This window comes from Calidris pugnax, unplaced genomic scaffold, assembly GCF_001431845.1.
Source record: "Calidris pugnax isolate Ruff unplaced genomic scaffold, ASM143184v1 scaffold237, whole genome shotgun sequence".
In the NCBI taxonomy this organism is placed as follows: Eukaryota; Metazoa; Chordata; class Aves; order Charadriiformes; family Scolopacidae; genus Calidris; species Calidris pugnax.
The window spans coordinates 516,445-539,900 of NW_015090985.1; the positions used below are offsets into that span (position 1 = coordinate 516,445).

Sequence of the window (23,456 nt, forward strand, 5' to 3'; positions counted from 1 at the left end):
CACCAACTGCTAAACTCAGCTCAGAAGTGATTTGATTCCAGAAGACTGACGTGTTTTAAATGGCACTTGCAGCCTCCAGCCTCGCAAACACAAAGGGCATCATCCATGTCATAAAAGATAGCCCATTAGAATAAACAAAGAAAATTAGTTTCAAGTTGGAGCTCCAAAATACGATTGAGCTTGGTGAGTTACAGAGCATGAAGTGTTATTATATTTGAAGGCTGCTAAGACTTTTCTATCTCCTTCCAGTACAATCCTGCTCTGCGACACCCCTATGCAAAATATACATTGTCTCACTTAAGTGAACCTTGTGTTCACAGATCCTGATCTTTGCTGATAAAAAGCACTTTTGGGGAAGATTTTGCAATTTACTTGGATACCACCACTGTGAGCTATGCATTTTTTCCTTTATAAATAAGAGAGCTAAGTGTACATTCTGTGTATTAACTTACCAGTGACAGTAAGGTTGCTGTAACAATCCTGGAGGTTTATATTTGGCCTTTCACATATTATAACTTATGATGAACACAACAAGTCCCTCGTACTTAAGCTGTATTTACAGAACAAAATACCTAGCTGAAACTCAAACCATCTGACGTGAGTCAGAGGCACTGTGGGATGGCACACTGGGGCTCTGAATCACGGCACAGCACAGACATTTGTGTCTTCACTTGTAAAATGCTTGGTTTATCACTCCACTGAGACTACACCTCACCTCCCAAGAATGTGAAACAGAAAGAGCATGGAAGAAAACTTTGAGTCAGCACTTGAAAATAAACAAGACTAGCAGAGCTGCCAGAAATCAGGACTGCTGTGAAATATAGTCAGTATAAAGATATCCTTCTGCCATTTAGTAACCATTAACTAGACCTCTGCGAGCCCAGTTTCGCTCCATCTGACATCTGGGATCCTGGTCACATTCTGTCACAGGCTCCTTCCAGCACCTTTCCAAAGGGAGAACCTCAGAAGTGTGATGGAAGAGCATTAACAGCTTTACTATGCAGCTCACACCTACCTTAAAGGTCTCATATCTGCTGCAAAACACTATGCTTAACTTAAATTGACACTGTAACTAAAGAAACTGTGGTTACTGGAGGAATCAAACTCCATGCTGGTTTTCTTTTAAATTATTCTCATCATGAAAAGAAAGTAATTAACTGAAAGACTGCATAGGGAATAAAAGTCACCACAGATAACAGCCCACCTCCTTACAACACATTACTGAATTGTTTCATTTTTGTAACTTTGGGATAAACTTCCCTGCCAAGGACTTTAGTCGTTATAATGAGACATCTTGTAACTGCAACAACTTACCTCCCATCAGAGAAATAAGTTATCTGGTGGTATGGGGGTCTATCATAAAAATCTAACTCGAAAGAAAGAATATGTACACTTGATGGTTCAGCCTCTCTCGAGACTTACTTAAGTAATGTATAATGTTCTTCAGCATTTCTATTTTAACATCACTCTCAGATTTCATCACAGAATTTGGTGGTGCAAAAACAAAGCAAAAGTCTCTGCTGAAAACTTAAAACTCATAAATCCAAGAATCAAACCTAAAGCTTGATTCTACCAATTAAACATGGCAGGATGACCCTGATATATAGAGAAAAACACTTGCCGTTTAGGGCACAATTTCTATAAAAAGAGTTCTCACTTCGAGGAAGAAGGCATTTTAATGAGCTTCTCCGTTCACACATCCAAATTTCTTGGAAGCCTTTGGCATACAGAACTTAAAAAATCACTACTGAATCTTTCCACTTTTATTTTTTTAAAATCGAAATTGTCATCACTTTTTAATCAGGAATAAAAGCAATAATAAAACCCCCTATAGTCTATCTCTAGTTTATGATTTTATCTCCCACATCCTTCAATCCTGACCAAGTATCCAAGAGCCCTTGAAGGAGGAAGCGGCTGGGCTGCCCGACACCTTACCTTTCATCCCTGTGTGAGAAACATGCATCATTTATAGCACCAGGGCAGCTCTGCAGAGGATGAACTTCCCACCCAGTATTAATTATTCCTCTTGCTGAACTCACAGGGAACCTCATGGTGTGCTTCACATAGTGCATCACGTACACTCATGCATGATATACATGATATGACAAAATTCATGGAATTAGAGCTTTTTCTCCCAACAATCTGAAGGAAAATGTCATCCCGAAAAAAGTTGAATACAGGGCACAGAAAACAGATGGGAGGCAGCACTGCAGGTCTTACCAAAATTAAAAAAACTGTCTCCCCATTATTGTTTTAGATGGACATTTTAGCGTGAGGAAGCAGCAAAAGGAATGAAAACCTGGGAAAGAGAGGGAAGAGTGATCAGTGCAGGACCTTCCGATCGGCAGCGTTGCCTCTGTCAAGGAAATGGACTAAAAAGTACATTTTTAGTTTGGAGACTAGACAAATATATCTAAATATGAAACTTAGGCAAAAATGTGCATTTTCTGTAACTGATTGTCTGGGCCAAAGGTAATGATAGCAACCTAAGCTTATTTTTTTTAAAAGCCATTCTGGGGGGGGAAAAAAAAAAGTATTTCTTTCCATAAAGCAGCAGCTGGTTCAAACCCCCGTTAATATGATCTTAATTTATTAGAAATTCTAGCTGAAAGAGAAACCAGCTTTTACAATTCCCTTAGTTCAATATCAGTTTCTACATTGTAGATACTTAAGACACTGCTGCTTAATTTAGTAACATTTTCATTATCCCCAAGGATTACTCAAGAACATTTACAAGGAAAACCATTTGTGTGAATTGGACGGGTTACTGATAATTTGGTTTTGTCTTTCCTAATGGTATTTTATATATATATGTAAAATCACAAAGCTTTTTTTAAATTCAAAGTGAACCGCATGTGCAGTTCTGGAGGCATTACCTCCCACCCCAGCTGCAATACCATTATGGGCATTTAGCCAAAATGACCTACTCTTTGTCCTTATTAACACTTTACCATTTGGGGCTGTTTTGCTATTTTTTCCATGCCACAAAAATTTGTTTGAAAACTATGCAACACCCATGTAATACAAAGGAAATTTTTCCAAATATAATCAAATTGTCTATTGAATTACAGATGTTTCATGTAGAGCAACCTCATGATAATGGTTGTCAGGAACTGAGAAAAGACACCCTTTTAAGAGAAAAAGCCAACTTTGCAGCTCTATTGTTACCGAAAGACCACTATGGCTCCACCTGCCCTGCACTGGCACCACTGGGGGGTTGCTCCAGAGAGCTTGTCCCCAGGATGGTGTCCAAACCCAGAGGGATGTCACATGCGTGGTCCTTCCTGCTGGCCAGCGGGAAGTCCCCGCTGCTGGGAAGAGCACGTGCTGCGAGGTGACGTCCCTGGATGCAGCAGGGGTGTGACAGCCCCAGTCACACCGCCATCAAAGAGGGGGATTGTTTCAGGTTCCCAAACGCAGCCTCTCACATCCTGTGCCAGGAGGTTCAGGGAGGGTACACCCATTTCCAGTTCCTCATCCTGGTCTGTCCGCGGGTGGGTGTCATGCTCTGATAGCTGAACATACCACACTCAACAGAATCACAGAAGGGACCTCTGGAGATCATCCAGGCCAACCCCCTGCCAGAACAGGGTCACCCAGAGCAGGTTGCACAGGAACGTGTCCAGGCAGGTTTTGAATATCTCCAGAGATGGAGACTCCACCACCTCTCTGGGCAGCCTCTTCCAAAGCCCTCTGCCACCCTCAAAGTGAAGAGGTTCCACCTGATATTGAGATGGAACTTCCTATGTTCAAGTTTGTAATCCCTCTGCCACCCTCACAGGAAAGAAGTTCCTCCTCATGTTGAGATGGAACTTCCTATGTTCAAGTTTGTGCCCGTTACCTCTTGTCCTGTCACTGGGCACCACAGAAAAAAGACTGGCCCCATCCTCCTGACACCCACCCTTTAAGGATTTATAGGTGTTGATCAGATCCCCCCTCAGTCTTCTCTTCTCCAGACTAAAAAGCCCCAAGTCCCTCAGCCTTTCCTCATCAGAGAGATGCTCCAGGCCCCTCATCATCTTTGTAGCCTCTGCTGTACCATCTCCCTGTACTTCTTAACTTCTTCCTACTCATACCCCTGCAGCACAGTTTAAACCTAAAAACATCTGTTAGTGCCATGAGTTCCTGGTCTGAGGCCTCCAGAGCACCTCATGGACCTGTGGATGGTTCACACCTTCGGGATGACCCTCTCCAAGTGACACACACACCCATTTGCCTTCACAGGCAGGTTTCAACCACCACCCTGGACGTGCCCTGATGGCAGGAGACAGACTCTGCTCACAGGAACAGCACGAGGCACAGACAGTGTCTGCCTCTGCTCAACTCTGACCCCAGGGAAGAGCAGAAGCCCTAAGCTTCATGGAGTGTCCGCCCCCTTTGGACACTGAAAAACAAGAGTAAGCAGCAGAGATCACTGCTTCTGAGGCACCCCAACGCTTCTCGTTACAACCTTCAGTTTGTGCTGTTCTCAAGAAGCTTTACTGTCCTAAGCTTCTGACATATGGCAAGAACTGGACAAATGTTGATCCTGGTCTTAGAAAAACATGAAGACACAACCAAAAAAATAATATTTTATAAGGGCTCACCAACTATAGAGCAAGATTTAGAAACTGAGCAGGTAGAAGCAGAGGCAATCAGAGGTTCTGCTGAGCCCAAGTCCTGCATGATAGTAGTGGGCCACCCCAGGCAGGTCACAGTACCTTTAAACACAACAGAAGCGTGATAATTTACATGATGCAAAGAACAATTTATTTTTGTGGAAGTTTATAGAGCATTAAAAATTATGCATCCCCTGTAGATGGGCAACTCTGGTCTCCAGTTAAAGCCTGAGCAAGTGATGTAGTCTTAAAAATAACGCTACCATCTCCTTCCTCCCCATTCCATGTATGTTTCTGAATATTCGTTTATGACTTTTTCCACTAGTAACATTATCTGCTACTATCTCCTTCCTCCCTATTTCATGTATGTTTCTGAATATTTGTTTATGACTTTTTCCACTAGTAACATTATCCTTAAACACAAATGTCACAGAGGCAAAATCTACAGAACTCCATAAACATTGAACAATACTTATGAAGAGCAGCAGGGACTATTACAAAGTCTTTTCAGGTAATACAGTGGTACAGACCAAACTGTAATGACTTCAGCCTATACACCTTCCCCACATCAGACTCCTCTCACTGTGTTTCTTTTGTGTCACTACGGAACAAAGATCACTAATGGAAGTCACATTCCAGTTTCAAGGGAAAGAAATAACTAGTACAAAGCTGAGGGATTCTTTCTACTATTAACAGCCTCCCTTACTCCCAGAATAGTTCCGAGATAACCAGAAAAAATAAAAATAAAATTAAAAAAAAAAAATCACTATTTTGTCCCAAGTATGAACCTTTAACAGCACCAGTTTTAGAGCAGTATCATCTGAATCTCTAATTGAAGTGCAGCCAATTATCAAGATACAGCACCAAGCTTAATTAGAAACAGCAATCGATAAAGATAATCTAGAAGGTATGAGAAAGGTTTCAGCAATTTTCAGTGTTGGATCAAATTTCTCCCCTAGAATTGTTTCCAATAATAATGAGAGCTTAATGCAAAAATAAGAGTTACCCAGACACATTATTCTATTGCTACAGGATTTAATGCACTTTTCAAGCATCTACAATTTCTTGAGAAGGACGACATTTTATTAAAGCAGTCGAAGACCTGGTCAGATGTGCTTTGGGAAGACAAGTTTAAGATTCTTTATGTTAAGGCTCCTCCTCCTCCAACTGTTTTGATTTTAAAGAAACCTTAACAAGTTTAACTCAGGCTGGCTTGTAAATCAAACTGAATCAAACTGCTCTTTGTGCAAGACGGAAGGCTCCCCCTCCACGGGGACGGTGGCCACTGGGACTGACAGATCATAAGGGTGCAACAAAAGGAGCCCACTTGTTTCTCGTGTAGCAGGGTTAGAAACACTTCTTTTTCAAGTTTTTGAGATGTTTAAAACAAAGCTACAGGGAAAGGGCCACATTTTGACTTACCTCACACTTTCTGGTATATTTTCCACCTTATTTTAATGATGGGAAGGGAGCTATTTGACCAAAGTACTGTTTCTAATAGTAGTACAAAGGGGTCATTTTTCAAACTATGTAAAGCCTCCTAAAAGCCTCTAAAGCCTAGCTTTAGATTATATTGTTCCCAAGTATAAACAACAGTAATTAAACCCATAAACAGAAAAAACAATAGCTTTAGATTATATTGTTCCCAAGTATAAAAAAGCCTCTAAAGCCTAGCTTTAGATTATATTGTTCCCAAGTATAAACAACAGTAATTAAACCCATAAACAGAAAAAAAAAATCATATATTAATAGAAGCATTATCACAGCTAGTTTTTAAGCCAAGATCTTCAAATACAAAAACTTGAAATACTTACCTGCCATCAATAACCAAAGTGTACTCCATATGAGATACACCCATTACTCCAACACCAACTACAAAGGTCACAGGTGGCTTTGCAGAAAGTCTGACCCCAGCACACCTGCACAGATTGCTGAAAACTAAGGTTTTTCCCCTCTTTTGGGTGCACCAAACCTTGCTCCAAGTGAGATACCCTAACTTTCCCCACATCAGATGCCACGCTTGTGTTTCAGCTGGTTTAGTCCAGACCTCAACCAACTACAGTTCTGCTGTGGCCCAATAACATCATCTTTTCAAATTTGATTTGTGCCACTGACTATTAATTTAAAACCTACCGGTTGGACAATATATAGACTTTATCTAGCTTTCTTTTATTATCCAAATTACTACCCAGCCCTTGCTAAGGATGCACAAAAAGTTTTATTTTCCAACACTGTAGGCCCAATATTGCAGTGTCTGTATTTTTTGCAAGAATAAGTGTTTTCCATTAGCACGAAGCTTTTCAGCTACACTGAAAATATTTCCAGCATTTCCTTTAAAACACAAAATTGATAATTCTATCAAAACACTTCTGCATTTGGGTTCTTTTTTCTGGTTTTTTTTTTTTTTTCCATACAATTTGCTCTGGCTGCACAAGAGGGGTAGTGATCAGCCAATTGCCATGTGCAACCTCTAATTTATCAGTACAGACACCCCAAATAAACCTTTCCTTTATTTTTAGTACATGAACACAGCAAGGCATTTAATGCATAGTATTTAAGATGTGCTATGGGATGCCGAATGCTGTCCTAGATGACCCAAGAGCCAACCTTTTACAATTCCAACAAACATAGGGAGGTAGTAACATAGACAACAACGAGCAATTCTGACTCTTCTCACACAAACGCAGCCATCCATCTCTTTTAAAGACTTCAGACCTGCCACATCAGTTTTATAAAGAAATTTAAAATGGAAATTTTTGTGGTTTATTATTTTCTGGTTCAGTAGTAACTGCAGTAAATATTTCACCCGAAAGAGAAAACTCCCTCTAAACTCATTATCTACAACCCGGGTACCCAGCGAGGCGACAGGAAGCTCACGTGGTGATCTAACCCGCGTCACTCTATTTGCAGAAATCCCAGGGGCGCTGGGCACAGTAATAAATTTGAAATATTTCCCAGATGAAGAATGAACTTATAACCTTCTCAGTATTTAACTGCCACTATGGCTCTTCCAGGCCGCCAGCTTTAGACTGAACAGAAGCCAGCCGACAATATTTTAAATACATTTACTATTTGTTTCCCCAGGTTTTCTTTCTTTCATCGCTTTCCTCTCTTATCTCACGGAAATACTACAGATTCTTTCATTGCTGGTGAGAGCAAAGCAAATTTTTCCAGTGCTCTTAATTCATTTCATGGGATGTAAATAAACCCGGTACCCAGTGCCGTTCAACCACTGACAACAAGGGGAAGGAACATTCAACGTGCTCAGAGAAATCTGACTTTGCCTGAAAATCTTCTGTACATCGAGTTCTGGCCTCCCTTCATGGAAGTGACCAAGCCTGGCACAGGTACCATCAGGGTGCTGACAGGTGATGACATACAAACCCAAGATTAACTCAAGGAAAAGTGAGTAGGTACAGAGCTGCACACAGATTTCATCCATTTGATATGTGTCCCTAAAGATTATCTCCATCGTGGATGGGATTCAGGAACGCCAAGCTTTAGGAGCTGAGACTCTCTCAGGCACAGATCTTCCCCCAGGACATTTCATGTCCTCTTCCATATTCAAAACACTTATCAGATAAGCGAGTCAAAAATGTGGTGTGAGACACATGCATCCACAAAGTCTCCTGTTTGCACACACATAACTAGAAAGTTTTCTTTTCTGTAACTCTCTGATGCAGAGCAGTCTTGTGAGTTGGCTGCAAAGTGTCTCTTCACTTTGTGGCAACGTGCATCTTCCCCTTTTCAAGGAGAAGGCCTGAAAACTGTGCTTCCAAACACATCCATTGCTGAGGTCTTCAGGCAGTTGCTCCCTAACCCGTTTTGGTCAGCATGATCTAAGATAGCTCAAACCAGCCTCAAAAGGTCTGGTTTAATTTAAGTGAAGTGCCCGAGAGCTCACACAAAGCAGATGAGTCAGTAGAAGACCGAGGGGCTGTGGGGAGGAGAGGTGTGGGGACAGTGCCCACCTTTCCAGATGGCATAGCCAGGCAAAGAGCAGGTCACAATGGTGTCTGTCACTCAGGAGGACATACAGAATTAATTCCAGGTGGCTGACAGAAGCCGGACGTACTTTAAATTTGTAGTATTTTGAATTCCCTGCGCATTTCTCAAAAAAAATAGAGGGGCTGTGGGGACAGTGCCCACCTTTCCAGATGGCATAGCCAGGCAAAGAGCAGGTCACAATGGTGTCTGTCACTCAGGAGGACATACAGAATTAATTCCAGGTGGCTGACAGAAGCCGGACGTACTTTAAATTTGTAGTATTTTGAATTCCCTGCGCATTTCTCAAAAAAATCCCCTCGAACCGTCTCACAAACAAAAACCAGGTTTAATACAGGGCTGAAACTCAAAGATGTTTCACCGGTAAAGGTACAAAGAATGTTACTAATGACAAATCCCCTTGAACCATCTCACAAACAATAACCAGGTTTAACAAAGGGCTGAAATTCAAAGATGTTTCACCCGTAAAGGTACAAAGAATGTTACTAATGACAAAAGCAGGTATTCATTTATGATTTTTTCTTTTGTCCTTCTCAAGAATGTAGGCTACATAAAATCCATACTCTTTCTTCACTCCAAACATACCTAAAATGTAAATGATTTCTCAACTAAAACCATTTTCAATACCGCTATTTACTTCACCAGGAGTGAAAGATTATTTTAACCCATATTCTTCAGGGATGCAGACCTTTCGCATATTTTTAGAATAGTTTTCAGCAAAATATTCCATTCATTTTCCATAATCCTCTGAAGAAAATGAAATTCTTATAATTCTAGCTCCCAAATAAATTTTGTAGGTAAAGAGATTGAGCAAACAAATTCTTCCAGACCCTTACAAGTACCTTTCTAGTCAAAGCCATTTTTCCAGATTCAGTCTTTCTGTGATGTACGTAGGGAAAATAAATCATTAATTTTTTAAACCAAACATTAGGGCAATAAAGGTTCCTTCAACACGTTTTTGTTTGTTTTTAAGTGACACAGGGCAGCTTGTTCAAGGGACTATCTCCAGGTGTGTGACACAGATGATATCCTGAAGCATCACCAACAGGATCTCAGTAAACTGCCTTAGTGTAAGGTACCATTTGTCTGAATTCAAACCAGTACCAAATTTAACAGAAAAATGAAACATTTCAGGGCACCCTACCCTTTATGCTGAAGGGCAGCAATTCCCCCACGCTGCCAGGAAAGAGGGGGATACAGGGACAGGGATACAGGCCAGTCCAACGCAGCAGCTCCATGGCAGCTTGTGCCACCAGCACCACCTCAGGAAGAAAGCATGTGAGCTTCCAGGGGTTTATATCCTCGTTAAAGGATAGAGAAAAGCCCATCTTGGAATGAAGTAACATTTAATGAGCAGTCTTTTGATTTAAGCTTACAACTGGATGAAGTGGGGTGTTTCTAACCACCTGCAAACTTCCGTCAATACCTGGGCACTGCAGGGGTATCTCCATTCCCTGTGGAATGTTTCACTTTAACCATCCTAGCACTGTCAGACAATGCCATCTCACCCACACTGCAGCAGAGATTTACCAACATCTCACTGAGTTGCCATTGTGAAATGTTAACAGAAGGAAAAAAAAAGGATTGACTGCCTTCCTAAAACCCCCAGCGTGCCACTGAGATCTCCAAACAAAACCCTCCCAGGTGCTTGGAGAAAGAGGTGCAGAAAAATAGATGAGACAAGGGAATTAACTACCCAAAAATGGATTTCTTAACTTCTCCCAGACTAATTTCTAAGAATGAAAGAAGATGCTTAAATTAAGTGATATCATGCAGTTATTATGTGTGAAGAGATGACAATTTTTCCAGTCCAGAAGAAAATGATACAGTGATAACAGTTACTCAAACTATTCAACCCTTCACCAAATTACAGTAATGGAGAAATAGAATTACTCTCTACAGTGACCTCTCAAAGGAAAGGAGAATTAAGATTAGAACTAAATAGTAAAATCAGAAATGCAACTTTCCAAAATGTATTCCATATAATCTTTAATATATATTTAATACTCAAGCATTGAAAGAAGTCTCTTTTTTCATGCCAGGGAAAGTTCCCCATAAAAGAACCGGCAGAATATATTCTAAATCTTTAAAACCAAATGAATAAATCACCTACATTACATAAGAGCAAAGAGTGATCTCAAGATCAACTGACCTGGCTGTATATCCTACATTAATGCTAGAATCTCAGCCTTATCTATGACTTGCTTAACCTTAACTGCATCGTACCATTAATATTACTAATTTCTGACATTGCCCATAAAACTCAAAGCCTCACATAAAATATACAGATTGGAACTGAACTAAAACCAGCACAGAGTGAGTTTCCTAAAAGCATCATGAAGTGGTACGAAGCATCAAGCATGAAGGAGTTAAAAAGACAGTGTGCTTTACTCCTTTGGCCCAAGAAACAAGGTAAGAAAAACATGGGGTTTCTTCTGCATGACCAGAATTTGTTGGTTTTCAAAATGCTTTGAGTCAAAGTAGAGCTTTATGGCTTTTGCACAGGCCTCGTAGAGAATGGATTTTTCAGATCTTTTTCCCTAACTTTGAAGGAAGGGGAGAGCTAAAATGCTTCTATACCAGTAACCTACAGAAAGTAAAATCCCAAGGCCGGGGAGGATCCAATTCCGGTGGAGCCTCAGAGGTGGGAGGTAACAGGGCACAGTGAGCACTGACAGTGTACTCTCAGGAGAACATCCCCCCCAGGTATGCTGAGAAACAGATTCTGCACCTTGCTAATGTTCAGTTTTACATAGATGTGGTTAAATACAGCTGTGACATAGTGCAGAAACACTGGGGATGCCAATACAAACCTTCGTCCACACTCCACTTTCCTAAAGAGGCAGATGTTAGGTGGTCAATACTCACCCACTTTCTTTGAAAATCTGCTGTCCTTTCTCAATATATAGATACTTTATTTTTTTTAAACCCAACTGACCTTCTCCAGCTCTTCTATACCAGAAACATACACTGAACTTCAAAAACACGGCTAGGACATGTAAAAAGTATCAACTTAAGTGTATACGCCTTGAGTACATTTGTAAAATATATTGTGAAAATAAACATATTGTAAATCTATTGGTAAAACTTTCATGTGTTGCGTTGACAGAGAAGTAAGAACTCTGCTACCATGACTTTACATAACATTTCATGGTATAAGAATAGTTATCTCACAATGGAAAACAATACTTTTGTCATAAAAGTTTAATCCATAGCTAAGCCTTCCTTAAAGCTTCAGTGATTGAATTTATCCCTTCAGACATACTTTTAAGACAAACTTTCTAGTACCAACAAGTCAGTTAAGCTCTTACAAAGATACTGTATGTATGAACCACTTTTACATAGAATCATAGAATAGGTTGGGTTGGAAGGGACCTTTAAAGGTCATCTAATCCAACCTCCCTGCAATGAGCAGGGACATCTTAAACTAGATCAGGTTCCTCAGAGCCCCATCCAACCTGACCTTGAATGCTTCCAGGGATGGCACAGCATGTAAAGTCTCCTGGTCTTATATACGGTGGGACTTGTGTGAGTGCAACCACAGCTTTGGAAAGCAACACTGAAAGTGTTTTCCAAGTTAAGAGGCAATGAGGAGGCCTTATCTGTGCAGTCAGTCTCCACATGGCAAGGCTACCATGGCTGCCGACCATCTGTCCATGCTGCACATCATCCTGGGTGGGATGCTGATTGAGGCTACACGCTACATAGGCCAGTACATAGGAGTGCAATTTATAATACAGTTACTAGATAATATCAGACTTCTGTAAGATGTTTCTGTTTTTCAGGACCTACGTGTACATAAGCTTTGTGTTTTGCACAGGTTGGGTGTAACAGAATTCTTATCTGGAAGATATGCTCAAGACCTCATTAACACCATTTGCACTGCAGTCAGCAGATTCATTATTGCAATATAGAGTGGTTTAATTGCTCCTATCTACATTCTCCACATGCTTCCCAAACAAATTCAGTGCCACTTTGTGCATGGCATCACTTCTGTAAAATGTTTCTGTTTTTCAGGACCTACGTGTACATAAGCTTTGTGTTTTGCACAGGTTGGGTGTAACAGAATCCTTATCTGGAAGATATGCTCAAGACCTCATTAACGCCATTTGCACTGCAGTCAGCAGATTCATTATTGCAATATAGAGTGGTTTAATTGCTCCTATCTACATTCTCCACATGCTTCCCAAACAAATTCAGTGCCACTTTGTGCATGGCATCTCTGTAGACTCTGGGGCAGGGAGCTGCAGAGGTTACTTCATGCGGGGTGGTCCTGGGCAGCCCTACATCCCCCAGACCCCTAAGCATGCTTCTACACCAGCCTGATTCCAGTAAATTCCAGCAGAAGAATCTTAAACCAGTATTAAGATCCAATTAATAAAAAAAGGACAGATTTCCTAATGAAATGTAAGAAAGGTAAAGAAGCCAGAATTTCTATCTTTTTTGTCCTTGCTCCATAACAAACTTTATTTGCACAGGTTATGTCAGATGTTTTAAATCAACAAAATCCACCTTTCAGTGGTGTTTCTAGTACAAATAGGTTTCGAGAACAAGCAAGACAGTTATACACACCATATATCAGTGGATTACTTAAATGACTATCTTGGCTTTTATCTTCTGTCAAACTCCTTGGAAATAACAATATATTTAAAGGATTATGAAAAACACTTTAAATATATGTCCTTTTCAAGGAACAGCAAAGTAGTAGTACTACAGGTTCATTTTCAGCTGTGATGAGCCACACTGTGACCTTTGTCATCCTTTAGAAAAGTAGAAGGCATTGGCCATGGGTGATATTACACGAGCACATACAGCAGCTTTTAACCATGCTCAGAATGCATTAGATAAGCAAATTCTTCATTTGAATATTTATGAAATTATAAGCAGTTTGAGTAATAAGTCAGAGTAACACATTATAACAGAACGGGGGGATGTCTGGTGGGGATTTTTTTGTTTGGTTTGTTTAGGTTTTGTTGTTGTTTTGTTTTTTTCTTTTTTTTAAAACAGGTCAAAAGATCCCAAAAATGGGATCTTTAACAGATCACACAATAAAACTCTTACGAAAAGCCATCTGCAGATCTGTTCTCTCTGAAAATTAAATATGGGACCTACCTTGAACTGTGAGTTCTGCTTGAGCCTCAATGGTCTCGTTCCCGTTCTCAGCTATGCAGGTGTATGTCCCCACGTCCTCCTCCGTCACGTCGCTGATCTCCAGGCTGCCCCCCGCAAGCAGAAGGAATCTGTCGTAGCTGTGCAAAACAGGACATACAGGTGACTTGATGGACAATTTGCCTTAAATAAAGCTACCAGAGAAGCAAACCCAAGCACTCTGCCTGAAATCTCTGCATAAACCAAAGAATATTCCTGGGTGCCATTTACAAGGAGTTACACTGGAGAGGCATTTTTAAGTTGATGGTCAAATTCCATACAAGAACTTCACCTTTAAGTTCAACTATATCAAGTTCACAAGAGTAGATCATCTTTGTGCACTTTCAGCTTCAGTTCTACTTAATTAAATGCAATCCAACGTATTTAGACAATAGGAACTAACACTTAAGAAACATGAAATAACACAACCACATAATTAAAAAAAACAAAACCATTTTGCAGATACAGCAGGAATGACTTATTTCTTGAAAAGTTAAGTGAACTACATGCCCGCACAACATAAGGAACAGCTTATGTTGCATAATATAGAATAATTGAATATTTTATAAAAGATAGCTATTTCAGTAAGATTTCAGAATAAGGTACAGGTTAAACAAAATTCAAAAGACAATTTCAACAAGTTGGGAAAGTTTCTGTTTAGTATTTTCTCCCTTTGCCTTGCAAAGGGTTGGGAGAGGGTTTATAATTCAGCTCTTGTAAACTATCTACTTTTTAGGCCAGATGTAGCAGCTAAATGTAGCACTTTCTGCTCCTTGCAGTACCCTCAACACTCTTCCCCCACTGCAACCAGCATTCCCTCTTATGTGATACAAATTTGTACAAGGGTCTTCCAAGATCCAACATCATTCCAAGCACCCACAATAAAAAGCCAGTAATGTTACCAAAAACCCCAAGCCGAGACAACAAATCACAACTGGATGCTGATCCAGAAATACTTGTATTTGCAGTTGAAAAAAAATAAAGTGAGGGTCTACCTGATGGCTTCCTTTCTGACACTATCGAGCAATGGTTTTGTGGGCAGGAATGGACCAAATTATTTCAAAAACTGAATAGCACATTATAGAGACAAAAAAGTTAATTGTAGAGTGGCCAACGTACAAAAAAAAAAAAAAAAAAAGAAAATCAACCTAATTGCTTTCTCCATTTGAAATTTTATTGGAATTATTTTACCAAAGCTCATACCTGCTTGGAAAGGAAAACTGTTAGGACACCAAGCCTTTTGATTCACCTAACTAATTAACACATTAATATCGATTTATGATAGCACTATACTTGTTAATCAAATTTCTGGTTCGATACATTTATAAAATGAATAAACAAAATCATTATTGGAATTAAGTGAAAGAAACCAGTCTTAAAAGGATCCAGGGAGACGTCATACCCAGGTACAGCATAAGGAAAGGGATACTGCTTCTATGACCTACTAACAGCTGGACTGCAACAGGTTTGTTTTGTAAGAAGTGTAGAAAATTTGAGTGAAGGTAGAAATAAGTTTGAAAAAGCATATAGAAGCTTTAAAAAAAAGGAATGGCTGAAGAAATACTAGTGAAGTACATGAACAGCATTGCAAACAGGTTCTAGCTAAGAGGAAAACAGCAAGAAGTCTGTCATTAAGCACTTTTTTTGAGCTGCTCAACAGTGATTCAAGGAGAGAATGTAAGGAGATAAGATATATATTGGATTATTTTGATAGTATTTTTTGTCACTGCAGCTAAAAAAATAAAGGCAGAAGCCTCCTATTGTGGATCAGATGAAAAATTAATCTCTAGGAAAAAAAGCAGGAGCTTTAGTGGTAATCAAAGACAGAGAAGGATGATCCATCTCATATCTCAAGCAAGAAATCTCTGTACAAAGGAGATGGGAACAGGAGCTGCCAAAACTGCATTGCCTTCCTCCCCGCCTCCCTTCTCCCACTTTCTTGTATTCTATTTACCTGTATTCTATCCAGGTAAATTCATTAGATTTAAATCACACAAGCTTGCTGAAGTTAGCCCAAAGAAACTGAACCTAACACACCACCTCCATGGCCAATCTGACCACCTAAGAAAGTTCTAAGCATCCAAAAACATGCAAGAAAACGATGCTTTTCATGATTCTTGAACCTCTTTATCTGCACCTGGGCATGGACAGTCCATGAACACAGAAGAGCTTTCCAAATGCTGTCAAGGTGAACAGAAACAATGTCACTGAAGGTTCTTTGTGAGAATGGTGCATTAGATGTTACAGCTGCACTAAAACCATGCCCAAAGAAAAATAGAATCATAGAATTGTCTGGGTTATGTTACAGCTGCACTAAAACCACACCTAAAGAAAAACAGAATCGTAGAATTGTCTGGGTTGGAAGGGACCTTTAAGGTAGAGTCCAACCATCAACCTAACTCTGATAAAACCCATCCCTAACCCATGTCTCTAAGCACTATGTCAACCCGGCTTTTAAATATCTCCAGGCATGGTACCTCAACCCTTTCCCTGGACAGCCCATTCCAAGGCTTAAGAACCCTTTCTGTGTAAAAATTTTTCCTAATATCCAATCTGAACCTCCCCTGGCACAAGACTTGAGGCCGTTTCCTTTTGTCCTAAATAAATAAGACAAGTCTGGACCTTGACACATCCACATATGAAGTTTTGTATCTCCTTTCACTATGTAAAATAGCATCAACTTGAGGCTGTTTCCTTTTGTCCTAAATAACTAAGACAAGTCTGGACCTCGACACATCCACATATGCAGTGCTGTATCTCCTTTCACTATGTAAAATAGCATCTTTGATTATTTGTTCTGGCATTCTTGGTGAATTCAATTCATCTGAGTAGCATATCATCTGCTGAAGGCCAAGAGGAACGCAGGGAGCAACCAAGCCAAGGGGTCAACATGCCAGGTCTATGGGTGGTGGTCAGGAGAGAAGGCAGGAAGGAAGGTTGAGAGAAGAGAACTACCACAACTGCAAAGGAATGAGAAAAGGCTACACAGACTGTTAGTGTAATTTTTATGACATGCAGTGCTTTTTTCTGACTATCTACCAGTTTCCATGGTTATCCATCTAAAAGGAACACCTGCCTTATGATGCTCATTTTCCCACCAGGCTCTGGAAAAGGGAAGTAACACCAGTGGCAAGGCAGGAGACACATGGTTAATAACCAGCAATCAAGATGTTACTAAAACTATAAAAAAGTACTAGATGTTGTCACATTAGGCAACAAAAGTTTGTGGATAGGATCTCTCAGGCTACTGGTAACATAGTAGCATCTACATGAACTCTCCTTTTAGTCAACAAAGAAGGTTATAGAGTTTTCAGCCCTCTGAAGTGTGTGCTATGCTTTTTATTCTCTTTGATTATTTTCCTCAGGAAAACCTAGAGTCGAGTTCAGAGTTTACCAACGTGTGACCCAATACAAGTTCACCATTGTTGAAAAAACGGAAGAAAACAATCTGTCAGATCCCTTGGTGATTCCCTCTGTACACAGGAGCTGCGGAAGAATTCCAGGCTTAAAACAAACCCACTTTTGTAATAAAGTAAAACATCTTAATTTTGTAAGGACACTGAAGGATTTCCACAAAAGAGTGAAGCAATCAGATTTCAGACACTGGAGACAAAGAATCAGCTTATTATAAAAGTGATAACATAATTTAAAGTGTCATTAAAACCAGCAAAGATTGATCATTCAAATGTCAGGGAACAGCAAAATCCAATTCAAGCTTTTTATCTGTATTCGATACAGCCCTCAGTTACACGCTCATAATGTACCATTACTTGAGCTGTTTTGGATACCTAACTCACACGTTTTTTTAATGTTCATTATCAAAAAATATAGTGAGCCTTTATTAATTTACTGCATTCAAACAGCGAGTTATACCCTGAGGTTTCAGTGCTCTTTTTTCCCCTCTTCTACATTACTATTCCCAAAACATCTTATAATCTATTTGCAGTCTTGGTAAAGTACAGGAGATAAAATTAGACAGTAAATTAGATTATTTTGTGGAATCTACTACCAGAAAAATGTCTGTAATTACTCTGCTACATTTAACCTTTACTGAGTTGGGCAAGTATAATTCAGTTAATACAAATCACTGAGTGCCTGGCAAACAATGACATGTAATAATTAAAAATATCACACAGTCATGTGAAGGATGAAGGAAAAAAGCCTGCATTAAGAATATGTATGTGATCATATAATTAAAGGCTTTATCTGAATGCACACAGCAACAGCATAAAATTAATGCCACAGATGCAACCTCAGCTTTGTGATCTCCCCACTTTAGGAAAAGATTAGCCATGTTACAGTTTTCTGTAGGAATTTTTCAACTACATGAGATTTTGCAAATTTGGAACAGCCCAACACCACCGAGGAGTTAGCTGTTCTTCAACAGCCTTATTAAAATATTACGTTATCGTTCAGGGTTCTTTCAATTGTTTATTTTCAGATTAACCGACATGAGATTTTGCTAAATGGAACAGCCCAACACCACTGAGGAGTTAGCCGTACTTCAACAGCCTTATTAAAATATAACGTTATCGTTCAGAGTTCTTTCAATTGTTTATTTTCAGATTAACCATCTCATTTATTGTAGTTTTTTTAAGAATTTGTGGTACATGCATTTGTAATTTGTTCCACAAAAGCATCCAAATACAAATCAAGATACACAACACGTACTGCCTGAGCACGTGCCGATCCACACACTGGGAAGGTTTCAAAGCAGAACAGCATCTTCCAAACGTTTGAAACTCTCTGCCCAATTCCCAAGCTCTGAAAATCCATCTTGGCAGCCACCTCGCCTGAAACTTCACTTTTCAACTTCAAAAATCACCAAAAGCACAAAATTACTCCCACATTTGCTAACGAACAGACTCCCACACAGTGGGATCCTTAGCCAGACATTAAAAAAAAAGTGTGAAAGGCTCAAAATTCACAAAATCTGAATAAAACTATCCACGCTGCGTATGACATTTCCATTGTAGCCTTTTATACCAGGTGACACTGACAATATGGTAGATTTTACTTCGGAATTTTTCTGTAAAGGACATAAGATTTGTTCAAACAGCTTTATAGTTCAGAGGCTTCCCCCACTTCCTTCTGTTTCTCTCTGCATTTGTTATGTTCCCAGCAGAGACACCACTCACCGAGTTTCTGAAGGAAAAACAGGAAAAATGCAGGACACAGCCACGTGTTGCCTAAGCACCAGTAGAAGAGGGTGGCTGTGAGTCCAGCTGCCAACCCTGAACACCTACCAGCAGTATCCCCCCGTCACAAGATACACTATCACTATCATTTCTATTGCTTTAATATCTTCACCTTAAGTTCTGAAAGGATTCCTTGAAGTTCTAACAGTTTTACTACAATGGCAACTGTTAGCATTGCGTTGACTTCACCCATTTCTCACTCAACACTCAAAGCTTCCTTCTCTTTCACTCAAGTTACTTTGGAAAATATTTTATCACAGCAAACTAATTGCACGATGTATTGCATTACAGGCTGCTTGTCTGAACAAGTGCCAGGGCTGCCAGCATTAGATTTACTCATATTCATCCATTAACGTAAATCTTACTGTAGTCTTCAACAAAAGCTCCATCAAAATTAAACCCCTTCCCTTTTTCAAGTCTTAAAATAAATATTGAATTCCAAAAGCCCACTGCTCCCCAGCCTTACAAATTATCTATTTTTCCTATAAATAGATGCTCCTCTACATATTCTCCTTAACAATACAGCTTGAAAGGAAAAAAATGAATTTTGTATTGGATTAATTGCCACAGTTAAAAAAACAAAAGTAAAATTAAGGTTGTGTGGCTAAACCATTTAATGAGGGGTAAAAAATTAGGGACATACCTGGCCATGCTGAGTTTTACTTCCTAGCCCCATACATACACATACAGAGATCTATCAATATATACGTGTCTATACACGTGTGTATACATACATACATGTGTTAGTATATATATGTCAGTGTCTGTAGTGTGTGTGTATAGGCAAAAACCATCATTTAAGAGCATTTCCCAAGCAGAAGGTACATTAAAACTTGTCCAGATGAAAAGGATCAGTTTGTTCTTGGGATGAAGAAAAGCCACGCTAATAAGAAAAGTCTTACTTTTCTATCAAAAGGGGATTTTAATATAAATTCAAGGCGATTCAATTTGTAATTATATTAACAGAACATGCATAACAATCCAAGGTACCTATTTTGCAGCTGGCTAACTGCAAGCTTTGCTCCAACAAAGAATCTTAATTTTTAATTCTAGAGATTTTCCAGTTATTCTATTTAAAAGAGAATACGACAGCTGTTGAGGTAAGTGGAGTTTAAGAACTTTTTGCCTTCTGCTGTTTGAATCTCTTCCCAGTTAAGCCACAGGCATGAGTAGCAGACTTAAGAGTTTTGGCACAGGTTAATCACTTTAATGAGCAATGAAAGAAGCTTACTCCTATAGAGTGGAAAAAATATAATCAAATTTTCTCCTTTACCTTAAACATAAACTCTATAATAAGCACATATTTTATTGTAGGAAAAAAAAAGTGGTGTGTTGTAACAAGAAAAAAAAAAAAAAATCAGAAATTCTTAAAAAAACCATTTCATCAGCAAGACAACTTACTCATCTTCAGCCAGAGCAGAAAGGTTCTGTAACAGTAAGCCAAAAGAAATACAATTTTCATTGTTCAACCCCCTTATTTACCCCTCTTTGGTACTATCTTTGAGCAGAATATTTCTTTCAAATGGAAGAGGAGTATTTGGCTTTTCAGTGTTCTCCTCCTTAGTGAAATCACACCCCAAGGATGGGACAACCAGCAGATTCCTGGCTCCTGGAGCTTCCAGCCTGGGGAGAGGCTTTCCCTGGGCTCGGCAGAGACCGTGCACAGCTCATTGCTTGCAGGAGCAGAGACATGTTTAGTACAAATACGTTTGGGAAAACCAGCAAACTTGTGGCTCCTGCCTCACCGCCCGGTGTCCATGGGATGGTGAACGATCCTCAAGCAAAAGTGGCTTCAAGCAAAGAGCTGGTGGCAGCAGAGAAAGCTCTGTTCTGTTCCCTGCACTGACAACCTGACACACAGCTCATTGAAGGGCTCCTGCTTGCACCAAAAATCAACTGGGATCCATTCTTGCACCACTAAAAACTAATACTAAATATTCTGGAGTACCAGGTCCTACGTGGTTCAAATTGTGCACATATAAAGATCAGATACATTTACTCATATTGTCCCCCATCTCTCCAGCAATTCTCATTCTGAATTTTGAAAAGAAAAAAAATATTTATGAAGCCCTCAGAAGTTATCAGGACTCAGAAGTTATCGTAACCTGCACAGAAAAGCTAATAAGGGAATTAACAACACTATATTCAGAGCAGGATTTGAAAACTTAGGGTCTACATCAAAAAATGAGAAGAAAATAAAAAGGAGAGATCTTTAGTGAGCTTTAACCTCCTTGTGCATGGAATGCGACATAACCTAGAGAAGGATGGGAGGTGACAGCAAATATTTATAAAGATATGACATGACATGATTTTACATACAAGAAAAACAAATTAAGATCTTATCAGGCACATTTATTCTGACATTTCATCACACTTGATTGTGCAATTCTAATGAGTCTGCACCACCCTTCGTACATGAATGATTTCTTGTGTTTACAAAAAATGAATGTAACTCATGTGCCACCAGACTGCCATCACCACAGGTGCAGTGGTACCAGAACTGTTCGTCACTCCCCACAGAACCCTGCATTTGCCAGATAAAGACAGTTCAAATTACAAGCCCCTGGATTTTTTAATTTAAGAGCTGACACACACACACAAAACAAAGAGATATATTGCTATTGCTGCTACTGCAGAAAGACTTGCAGATTTCTTTAGCTGCTTTCTGTAGCAGTCGTGCCACCATATAACTTTACTCCTTGTTCTTTCATGATTAACTTCTTTCTACATTGATCTCTCTGAGGTACACTGAGAACATTCCAGTATCTAATTTCCTTGTTCTAGTAAGTATGTTCATTAGATGGACCAAAAGAGAGCTTTTCTTGAAGCTTTTTTTATACATATTTTCTACCACATTATTTTGAATGAATACACCAGCAATGACAGTGTGTAATACAGTAGTTTTCATTTACTGCATTCCTGAAAGTCCAGGGTTTTTTAATCATGCCTAACATTTTAATATTCTGTTTTAATGAGAAATTACTACATTCTGCTTTAAACAATTACTCTTAGTTCTTATGGAACGTTTAGACACATGCTGGACACTCTCATAGCAGAAAGAGTAACACAAGTGCAGGGCTTCAGACACCTAATATGCCAACATGAAGAAGCCTTGGCTTTTCTGCAGTGTCCTTATTCCCTCATTGCTGCTTTTACTCCAGTGGCAATCTAAAAGTAATATATTCTTAATAACCTTTCTGCTTCAAATAAGATTTCTTGGTTTCAGGTGTCTGTAAAAAAAGAAATACCATGAGTTCCACAAGTCTCACGAACTACCTCACTTGTCATTACACTCAGCCTTGAAGCCCTCCAGCAAACACCAGCTTCTCTTCTCCTGGTTTCCAATTAAGTTAGAAAGCAGATTGTGCTCTCATCTAAAAGCATAACTCTGGCTGGATTCCTACCGTTCTATAAAAATACACGTTAGCCATTACTCACCCTTCTGTGATAAGCTCTTCTGCATTTCTTGTCCACCTGATGGATGGAGTTGGAAATCCTACGGCAACACAGGGGAAAACGGCGCTTTGCCCGGTCACCTTCGTAAGCGAGGAGGGCTGTCTCACAAACTGCAGCCTCTGGGCCACCTCTGGGTCTGCAAACATTTCATAAATGACAAAGCTGTTACCAGACGCAAAATTGGAAGATGATAATATTAAAAAGAACAAATGAAACATCTAATTTCTTTCCTGCATCTTCACAACTTAGCTGCTTAACTGGTTTTCCCCTAAGAGACTCTCCCAGCCTCCCACGTGAGCAGCTCTCTACGGATTCCTCCAGACACACACACTGATTTGCCACTGCTGGGATTCTGACTCCTCAAACTCCCGAGGAAACAGTTTCAGCTAAAAGCTACAGCCCTGAAACTGCAATATAAAGGCAAAAACAGGGGCTATCAGAATGAAGAACTGCCCACTGTAAGAGAAGATCAGGTTCAAGATCATCTAAGGAACCTGAAGATACGTAAGTCTATGGGACCTGAGAGAATCCATCTGGAGGTTCAGAGGGAACTGGCAGATGAGGTTGCTCAGCAGCTTTCCATTATATTTGAAGACTCATGGCAGACTGGTGAAGTTCCCACTGACTGGAAAAGGGGAAACATAACTCCCATTTTCAAAATGGGAAAAAAGGAAGACCCGAGGAACTACAGGCCGGTCAGTCTCACCTCTGTGCCCAGCAAGATCATGGAGCAGATCCTCCTGGAACCTCTGCTAAGGCACATGGAAAGTAAGGAGGTGATTTGAGACAGTCAACATGGCTTCACCAGGGGCAAATCGTGCCTGACAAATTTGGTGGCCTTTTATGATACTGCCACACACTTGGTGGACAAGGGCAGAGCAACAGATGTCGTCTACCTGGACTTGGGCAAAGTATTTGACACTGTCCCGCATGACATCCTGGTCTCAAAATTGGAAACTAATGGATTTGTTGGATGGACCGCTCAGTGGATAAGGAGCTGGCTGGCTGGCCTCACTCAAAGGGTTGTGGCCAAAGGCTCAATGTCCAATTG

At 39.9% G+C, this 23,456-nt stretch overlaps 1 protein-coding gene across 1 annotated transcript in view; it reads right to left on the reverse strand.

The window, feature by feature from the left end:
* NEO1 (neogenin 1) overlaps window positions 1-23,456 on the reverse strand; it is a 193,127-nt gene that overhangs the window by 112,097 nt on the left and 57,574 nt on the right. The window contains exon 5 of the mRNA XM_014953840.1: window positions 13,716-13,852. Within this exon, the coding sequence (XP_014809326.1) occupies window positions 13,716-13,852 (137 nt within the window). The remainder of the gene's footprint in view (window positions 1-13,715; window positions 13,853-23,456) is intronic.